The sequence below is a fragment of the Cygnus olor genome, chromosome 14, assembly GCF_009769625.2.
Source record: "Cygnus olor isolate bCygOlo1 chromosome 14, bCygOlo1.pri.v2, whole genome shotgun sequence".
In the NCBI taxonomy this organism is placed as follows: Eukaryota; Metazoa; Chordata; class Aves; order Anseriformes; family Anatidae; genus Cygnus; species Cygnus olor.
The window spans coordinates 44,739-54,482 of record NC_049182.1 but is presented as its reverse complement, the minus strand read 5'-3'; the positions used below and the strand labels follow the sequence as shown (position 1 = coordinate 54,482).

The following is a 9,744-nucleotide window of genomic DNA, read 5'->3' as shown; positions in this document are numbered from 1 at the left end:
CCTTAGGTTTGATAACGACCTCTGCTGTACCTGTGAGTTAATTGTTTTACAGACAGTTTTCAGTGAAGCTGAGAGTTTTGGAAAGATTTTAAGTAGCCGATTTATTTGCATCATTTTGACGGCTGTTGTGTTAGGCCTCCCAGAGCAGGTAACTTCTAATTTTGGAAGATGGCTTCTTCCGCCGTCTCTCTTACTGCCTCCTGAAGCGTCTGTCACCTTGACTGATCACGCTTCGGTAATTTTCTTACATTGCGCGTGTTACTCTCCTGCCGTCTCTCCAGCCGGTCCCCTTTCCTGCAGCGCTACTCTCGGCCCCGTCCCCCGGGGAGCGCCGCTACCCCCGGCGCGGGAGCCGCCGCGGCTGCCCTGGCGCTGCCGCCTCCGGTCGCTTCCGGCGGGGCGGGGCGGGGCGGGGCGGCGGGGTCTCCGCGGTGGCACGGGGAGCGATGCGGCCCCTCGGCTCCGCCGCGGCGGCTCCGCCCCTGTAAGTACCGGGGCGGGGCTGCGCCTGCTGCAGGAACCTGCCCGTTAAGAGTCGCCTCCCGCCGCCGCGGAACCCGGCGCTGCCGCCATGGTCTCCTGGATCATCTCCCGCCTCGTGGTGTGAGTGCTGGGGCGGAGGGATGCGTAGGGCCCTCTCGGGGCTGGGGCGCTGCGGTGAGCCCCTGCGGGGCGCGGCCTCCGCCCCCAGTGGGGCCGCGGGTTTCGGCCCGCGGAGAAGCCCCGCGCCTCGGGGCGAGGAGGGGCCGCGGGGCGGGCGCTGCCTCGCGGTCGCCCGCGGCCGCGACCCGGCGGGTCCGCGCTGGCTGCCGCGGCCCAAGAGCAGCGCCTTGGCAGGGGGCGGGGGAGCGGGAGCCGCCCAGGGCGGAGGCAGCCGGCGTGCGGGCCGCTGCGGTGCCGTGAGGCGCTGAGGGTTCTGCTCTTTTTGCAGGCTGATCTTCGGCACCCTCTACCCCGCGTATTCCTCCTACAAGGCCGTGAAGACGAAAAACGTGAAGGAATATGTGAGTATGGGTTCGCCGTGTCGGCGCAGTGGTCCCCCCGTCCTTCGCGGCTTCCTGCGGGCCCACGACCTGGCCCCGGCCCTGTGTCAGGGGCTGCCGGCCCACGGCGGCGTCAGGTCGGACGAGCCGCCTGAAGAGCAGCCCCGACAGACTTTGGGGATGTTTTGAGGAAGGACACTTACCGAAATGGGAGGTTTCAAGCCATAAATGTGTTTTGTTTTGTTTTGTTTTGTTTTGTTTTCTTCCCCCTCCAGGAAATATTGGCTGAGGATGGGAAAATGGGAGGAAACACAGTGTGGTCTGGAAGCATATGGAAGTCCAGGGACAAGTTCTTTTCTCTAACTTTGTTCTTACTTTGTGCTTTTACTGCTTTTTCAGTACTGCTTTTGTTTTCTTCTAAAAGTCTAAATAATCTTGCATGGTTTGTATTTTCCTATCAACCTTGCTTGTGATCAGCAGTTCCTGTTGGTCAAGACTTCATTCTCATTCCATTCTGGAAACATTTCCTTCTCTCTCTTTCTGCCTACATCATTGTTGCAATTGCCATATTTAAAACACCAAATAGTTGTCAGTGATGTGGTGTGTCGGCTTCTTACAGAAGCGCTGTTCTAAGATGATTAGAGGAGATGAGCTATTTGTTTTATGGATGGGAAGAATTTCTGTCTGTTTAGAGCAGTGAATAATCAGGTAGAGAAGAGAGGTAACATGGCCAAATAGAATATAATTTGCCAATATTTCTTTGTGGTGCAGTCTGTGACTCTTCATCCAATTGGCTCTGTTTGCTGCTTACAAAATGACGTGTCAATAGTAAATGTTGCAGGATATGTCTCATGCTGCTTCAGTCCTCTAGAATTGCCTAGATGTTTCCTATGCGTCGGCTTAAAATTCAGCCCATTGGTTTTTGAAGGAGAGAGCAGCTGAGGTAGAGAGTCTATTCATAGTGGACAGCTTTAAAAACTGCATCATCTAGCTTGGCTGACTTTTTTTTTTTTCTTGCCTTCAGCAGAGAAGTCAAAATGTGAATGTTCAGTAGGCAATGATAATCAGTGCAGTGTTTTGAGTATTAGAGGTATAGTCAGGAATACTATGACTCGTAAAAAACTTAAGTTTATTAGTGATAACATTAAAAACCGAAAGGAAAGCATAAAAGAAACTGAGTAATTGCATGATCCCGTGACTTCATAATGATCTGGTAGTCTTATTACTGCTGTTTTCTCTCCTCGTTTTCTTTTAGACCAGTTGTCTATGATCTTTGTTGCATCAAAGGCAGATTTTTACTTGGAATTTTTATTTGGCTCTTAAGTTTCTGTCACAGAACTATTGAGTTCCAGTTACAGAAGTTGTGTTAGCTTTAAGGCAGGCCCATTTTTCACAGTTTGAAAATGTGTTGAAATGTGTTGTTGAGAATTTGAGGGATTAAAAACAAACACTCTCCTTTTTTAAAACAGCCACCACACATGGCTTGTTCTGGAGTTCAAAGGCCCAGTAAATACAGAGCCTTTGACTTTGTAGATGCTTTACTGTAAAAGCCTGCTTATTTTGTTTGGGTAGGTTGGCTATTGAGGTACAGAAATGCAACGTGTCTTGCATAATACAAACGTACTAATCTGAATTTCTGTTGGTAGATGTTACCTTAATTGCAGCAGGATTTTATTAATCTGATGATTAAAAAGAAGTGAGATCTGGTACTTGAGTATCATAAAGTTGTCATAACATGAATGTCAGCTAGTCACCTGGTTGTAAGTCCTGCTGGGGCTGATATGGAAAAGAATGACATTTATTTTTGGCTTTTGTTTAATACTTCATTGATACAGTTTTCTTGAAGTAAATAGTTCTGGACAGCTGCAACAGAAAATTTCCTTTTGTTTTTGTCTTCGATGAAAATACTGGAGTTGGTTCAAGAAAATGTATTTGAATTGCTAAAACTGATCTTACATGTGAATTATTTTTCCTTAAGAGGACTACATCAGAATTAAACATGTAGCTGCTGGATTCCAACTGCCCAAATCAGTAATCTTTAGACAGCTTTGTATTTCTCAACAGAAGCAGAAAGAAAGGAAAAATGGTTTTGTTAAACTCAGGAAAGGGGGGCCAACATCTATTCAAACTGCTTCCCATATGAAAAGTGAGTGGAAAATTTGAAAGCTATGGTGCATAGTTTCAAGCCAGCTGTGTCTGTGTACTACTACTTGTTTGTAGTGCTTAAGAGCAAACGTGAGTCAGGGAGAAAGATCTTGCAGGTGTATATATATGCTAGAGAGTGTGATGTATTGCAGACTGCATTGATACGGACCAATATATTACAAGCAGTCCAGCAATGGCGTCAGAGTACAGTGCAAATGCTTTTTTTGCCATGCTGTGGTATAGATTCATGTCTTTGAGCAGCCATGACAAATTGCTTCTAGCACCTTAGGCTGTTTTAAAAGCAACTGTTTTCCTTTCACATGTGGTCTGTAGCTTTGGTCAAATCTACATTTCAATAATATTTTTACGTTTACTGAGTTTATTTAGGTTCTTGGTGCAAGTTAGCTGAAATTGGTGATCAACTGCTGAGCAACAGAGACTTGACTCATTTTTAGTGGATTGAAAAACAAATACAGCACAGGATTAGTTTTGGAAGACATTAGTAATCTGTGGATAACAACAATTATAAACGGGGGAAAAAAGTGGTGCTTCCCTCTTCACCATCCCCCTTGTATTCTGCTTTTCTAGCATCTGGTAATCTGCACTTCAGGGACTTCTAGAGCTAAAAGTTGAGTCCCTCTCACTTATTTAACAACTATATTTCTTTTTTCTTTGGCTGTAGGGGGTAGGATGACGGATGGCAGAAGGAGACAGGGCAAGCCAGACCCATGCCCAGTGTTGAAGATGTGAACATATAGTACACTTAAATAGTAACATGGCAATGTTTTCTGTTCTTCTCTCTTCCTTTTCTAATACTCCTGAATATTGTGTTACTACTGAAAAACTCTGATGGGGCCGAACTTAGTTTCATCAGGCTGTCTACTGTGACCACTCAAGTGTTGTGAGCTAATTTATGTAATGAGAATATTTGTCACATTCTGACATTCTTTTCATTCTCAAAAGTGACCATTTATTTTTACACTTCATTTCCTCTCTTTGAACTAGTTCTTAATCCTCAAGTGCCTTTATCTTTTATCTTCAGCAATTTAGTTTCTTTGAATGCTTATGTAGGCTTGTTGGAAACTTTGTAAAAACTCCATTACCATTTGCCAACCACTGTAGCAAGAGCTAATGGAAACAGTCGAAAACTTCTGCTACAGTTATGAATTATTTTTTTCTCAGAAAAAAAAAAAAAATCTTTTTTATGTTGTATATATCTATGTATTTATTGCTTGCTTTTGTTATGATTGCCTTAATTTCACATAATACGGAAGTAAGATTTATTGGTACAGAGCGTCTCTGAAATCTCTCACCCACTCGGATCCCCATTTGCCACCTTTGATTTGTCATTATTCACAATTGTTTTCATACAAGAGCTGATTTATGTTGCTGCATCAAAGAGTTAATCATTAATTTCATAGAGTTGCTTTAGAACTCAAGTCAATAACACCTGTCCTGTCTGAATTGATGATTATGGGGAGGAGGAGAGGGGAGCCATACAACACATGTTTTGCTACTTTCTGTTGTGAAAAGTTGCACAATAAAATGGAAAATATTTGAAGCACTAATCACCTTTTTAAAAGCTGACTGTTGTTTCAGGGTGTGAGGCAGCATTTCTTTTCCTTTTAAGACTTCTTGGAAAGTTCTGGAGAGTCTTTCAAGAGCAGATCATATTTTTTCCATCACGTACAAGTTGGGGAAACATCTGCTTTTACAACATTATTTGCTATAGTAAGACCCTCGCTTACCTGTTCATGTAACTTTAATATGAGTTTTAATGTGTGAGATTTCCCTGGTTCAAATTATTCCTTTTCTCATTCTTGATGACACTGAGAGTGTTAAGTTGCTTTTAGCAAAGGTGACCTCTTGTTTCCATTTATCTCCTACTTAATTTTATTTTTACTTCTTGATGGCACAGAAAACAGTCAATTTCATTTATGTTGACCCTATTATTATTGGAAATCTTGGGGTAGTGGTTTTTATAATTTGACTGATTCCTCTTAAATAATAATGTTGGTTGGTCTGTAGCTGGCAGACTTGCTACAGAAATGACAGAGATGGAGAGAGAGAAAGGTGGAATTACTCTTTTTCAAAGCAAACAAAACATCTACTGCTCCACAGAAGAGATGGGAGGAAGTTGGGAGACAGGGTTTAGGTATATAGATGTGCCATAATAGCACAAAGTACAGTTTGTAAACTACATTCAAGAGCCTAAACAAGAAGATGAGTTTATACGATATGTTCTTTGCTTTCTTGCCTCTCTTACTGGGTCTTTCTTTAAAAAGAAAAGAGAAATGCTCAAGGAATTTCTGAGAACAATGATTAAGACTAAGAATAGCCAGGGAAGTAGTTGAGTCACCATCCCTGGAGGTCTTCAAAAAATGTGTAGATGTAGAGTTTAGTGACATGGTTTAATGGTGGACTTGGCTGTGTTAGGTTGAAGGTTGGGCTAGATGATCTTAGAGGTCCTTTCCAACCTAAATGATTCTATGATTCTAATGCACCTTAATAAGTTAGAGCAAAATACTACATCTGTAGTTCTTCTCCTGCCCCCAAGATAACATTTAAAATGAAGAAAAAGTAGGGCTACAGTTGAAACTAATTAAGTGCACATGTATTTATTAACATACTCATTATATATTAAAGAACATAACTGTACGTAAAGTGAACTGCTTACTGGTTTTAGACAGTTAGTTTATTTGGGACTATAACGCTATTGTTGTGTCATGATTTTGTTACAGGACAGACATTCAGCAGTACATCCGTATCCATCCAACCCAAACCATTCTATGATTTTGAAAGGGACCTCGAAGTTCACCTAGTTCCAACCCCCTGCCATAGGCAGGGATGGCACCCACTAGATCAGGTTGCCCAGGGCCCCATCCAACCTGGCCTTGAATGCTTCCAGGGATGGGGGGCATCCACAGCTTCTCTGGGAAGCCTGTTCCCGTGCCTCACCACCCTCTAAGTGAAGACTTTCCTCCTAACACCTAATCTAAACCTACCCTCTTTTAGCTTAAAGTCGTTACCCCTTGTCCTTCCTATCACAGCACTCCCTGATAAAGAATCTTTCCTGTGGGTCCCCTTTAGGTACTGGAAGGCTGCTATAAGGTCTCCCTGGAGCCTTTTCTTCTCCAGACTGAACAGCCCCAACTCCCTCAGCTTGTCTTTGTAGGAGAGGTGCTCCAGCCCCTTGATCGTTTTTGTGGCCCTTCTCTGGACCTGCTCTGACAGGTCTGTGTGCTTGTGCTGGGCGTCCCAGAGCTGAACGCGGTACTCTAGGTGGGGTCTCACAAGAGAGGGATAATTACCTCCCTCAACCTGCTGGTCATGCTTCTTTTGATGCAGCTCAGGTGGTTGGCTTTCTGGGCTGCAAGTGCACACTGCCGGCTAATACTCAGTTTTTCATCCACCAGTACCCTTAAATCCTTCTCCACAACACTGCTCTCAATCCACTCGTTGTCTGGCCTGTATTCATGTTTGGGGTTGCCCTGAGCCAGGTGCAGAACCTTTGCACTTGGCCTTCTTGAACTTTGTCATGTTTGCACAGGCCCACCTCTCAAGCCTGCCCAGGTCCCTCTGGATGGTGGCGCTTCCTTCCAGCATGTCGACTGCACCACTCACTGTGGTGTCATCCGCAAACTCACAGAAGGTGCACTCAATCGCACTGTTCATGTTTGTTGACAAAGGTGTTAAATAATACTGGTCCCAGTACAGACCCCTGAGGGATACCACTCATCACTGGTCTCCATCTGGGTATTGAGCTGATGATTGCTGTATTTATATATTTAGAGTATATTAATCTTATATATTTTCCTAAACTATAATGTAACATTTCATATGTGACCCTCTCCAATGCTGATTATCTATGCCTTCTTGCTGCCGACTTCATCTCAGTGTGTGAAAACGATGAGTCATTTTTACTGAGAAGACATTTTGCTATTTTTCTTGGTTCTGATGGATGTCTACTGAGTGACTGCTCTTTTGCAGGTGAAGTGGATGATGTACTGGATTGTGTTTGCCTTTTTCACCACTGCAGAAACACTCACAGACATTGTTCTTTCTTGGTGAGTACCGTGGTGGTGTGTGGTTTTTTTTTTTTGCTTGTTTTTTTAATGTTTTTAAAGTAGTGTTAGGTTCCTAAGGATAAGCTCTCTCTCATTTAGGAGTTTTTATGCCCATGAAGAGTCTACGGGTTTATAGACATTGCAGGTCTAAGCTGCTGTCTAAACTGATTCATATTCTGTGCTTTCAGACAGATTAGATACACAGGCTCTGTCAGAGGGTCTTCATCCATTCATAGCATAATATATTTTTGACTAGCTATTAGGTAAAGAGGTTTGAGAGAAATTATGATCTAAAAGACATTTTAAAAAGATGGTAGAAGGAAAGGACCAGAGGAGGTTCAGGCTGGATATCAGGAAAAGGTTCTTCACTGAGAGGGTGGTTGGGCACTGGAACCAGGCTCCCCAGGGAAGTGGTCACAGCACCAAGCCTGTTGGAGATCAAGAAGTGTTTGGACAACACTCTCAGATGCATGATCTGATTCTTTATTTATTGTGTGGTCCTTTGGGGACCCAGGAGTTGGACTTTATGATTCTTGTGAGTCTCTTCCAACTCGAATATTCTATAATTCTATGACCTGTTTTGCTTTGCGAGCCTGTTGTACAGAGGAGCAGATCAAATACATCTCTGCTCTGAGTGGTGTTTTGCATGATGAAAATGTCTTCAACTACTGGGCGTGAGTTGGGTTGGGGTGAAACAGGTTTTAATCCTCTCAGAACTGTGTCACACTTGGCAATAATCAAATGGAGGCCTTCAGCAATGACAAACTGTCATTATGTGTCTTCAGCTGTTCCATTAGAACAGGGTATCTTCAGTTTCTTCACTGCTTTAGTGTTTGTGATTTGCACACATCTCTGAAAGAATACAGTCTAGTCAGAGTTGCATCTTTTAAAGAAACATGGAATTGTTGCATGTACCTTACGTAAGTGCTCAGCCATTTTGCCTCTTCCTGAAAAAAACTTTGAAGAGCCAGGATCTAAAAAGTACAAAAGCTTTGGCTCATTCACATACTTAAAAATGAACCACTGAAAACAGAAGTCTTTTAGTACTAACAGGCATCAGAAAGTTTGCATTTGCTTATTGGAGTCTCCACTGCTCTATCTTCCCAGAGACTTCACTGTGTAAGGGATAGCAATGAAAGACTTGTATGCTGCCTGCTCTTAGCCATCAGCCTTAGCAGCAACTTGAGAGCTCTCTTGAGATATTTAATTGAAAACTTTGGAAAAAGAGAGGGAAACGGCTGTAATGTTATCATCCAGTGGATAGTCTTTGAACAAACTTAAGAATGGTGAGAGTAGCTATCAGATTTTAATTTGGTGTGTTTGCAGGGCTGAGAGATGCCCTGTTTATGGAGTTTTCATGGCTATGGATGAAAGACTAAATGAGACTCAAAGAAGGTATGTTCTAGGATTCCAGAGAGGATTGTGCTATTCTCACCTGATATATTGATTCATTTATGTTTCTGAGACCTTACCTTCTCTTTACTCTTTTTGCCTGTGCTGCTCTCTAACGGTTATCTCTCTGTCTCTGTGCTGATCTTGATTCCAGTTCTCGTTCTCTTTCTCTCTCTCTCTTTCTCTCTCTCTCCCTCCTTCTCTCTTTCTCTCAGGTTTCCTTTTTATTTCGAGTTGAAAATTGCATTTGTGATTTGGCTGCTCTCCCCTTACACCAAGGGCTCCAGTGTCCTCTACAGGAAGTTTGTGCACCCAACGCTCTCCAATAAGGAGAAGGTACTCGCTTATTGTTGGAAGAGACTGATCTGTCTGGAAGTTGACTGAATTCTGATTCAGTTATGCTACAATGAAAATTAAAATGCATGAATCGTGCTTGTGCTGACATTAGTGGGTATAGAATGATTATGTCTCTGACAACGAGGGCAGTGTACAGCCGACTAGAGACTGTAATGTAGCCAGTATCTTGCCTAATGCTTAGTATGTTTGCCTAACTCAGTATCTTTAGCCTTTATAGTCACTATCAGTAGTTAAGTTCTTTGAATCATGATAGTAGCAGCACGTTCTGTAGTCAGGCTGTGTTTTTCACATTCTCGGTATAAGCAACTGCTTCGTTTCAGTTGTTAGAATTTGGAGAAAACATTCTTTAATTTAAGGTTGCATTTGCAAGCTTTCTCTAAGTAGCAGAGAAAACACAGCACAGCTTGTGCTGGCAGCCTGGAAAAAAGGTGTGCTGATGAGCTTTGGGTTTTAAAGGTGATAGTGGGGGAGATTTTGAGCATGTTTGTAACTAGGAGCTAAATGCTGTGTTCCACACTGCCTTTCTAGGAAATTGATGAATACATTACTCAGGCTCGTGACAAGAGCTATGAAACCATGATGCGAGTCGGCAAGAGAGGGTTAAACCTGGCTGCCAATGCAGCAGTTACTGCAGCTGCAAAGGTAATGCAACGCCTGTGCACTACAAACACAATCTAACCTTCTGTAACGTTCAGGAATTCCCCAATAGTTTAGTTCTGTGTACCAGCAATTAGTGGGTCTGTTAGGGATGCTGGTGCTTGTTCAGAATGATATACTTTACCTTTCCTTCAGTTTGTTTT

General features: G+C 43.1%; 1 protein-coding gene across 18 annotated transcripts in view; it reads left to right on the top strand.

The window, feature by feature from the left end:
- Window positions 1-408: 408 nt before the first annotated feature.
- The window catches only part of REEP2 (receptor accessory protein 2), a 38,408-nt gene continuing 29,072 nt past the window's right edge, over window positions 409-9,744 (top strand). For 3 of the 18 annotated variants that reach the window (XR_005824209.1, XM_040572979.1, XM_040572980.1), the window contains exons 1-6: window positions 417-603; window positions 932-1,004; window positions 7,119-7,195; window positions 8,522-8,590; window positions 8,803-8,923; window positions 9,473-9,586. Coding sequence is in view for 17 of the 18 variants with exons in the window: in XM_040572979.1 (XP_040428913.1) it covers window positions 572-603; window positions 932-1,004; window positions 7,119-7,195; window positions 8,522-8,590; window positions 8,803-8,923; window positions 9,473-9,586 (486 nt within the window). In the remaining variant the exon portion in view is untranslated. Of the gene's footprint in view, window positions 604-930; window positions 1,005-1,258; window positions 1,321-3,810; window positions 4,860-6,463; window positions 7,025-7,118; window positions 7,196-8,521; window positions 8,591-8,802; window positions 8,924-9,472; window positions 9,587-9,744 lie in introns of those variants that run through there. The other 15 variants (XM_040572976.1, XM_040572977.1, XM_040572987.1 and 12 more) reach the window with 13 other exon arrangements.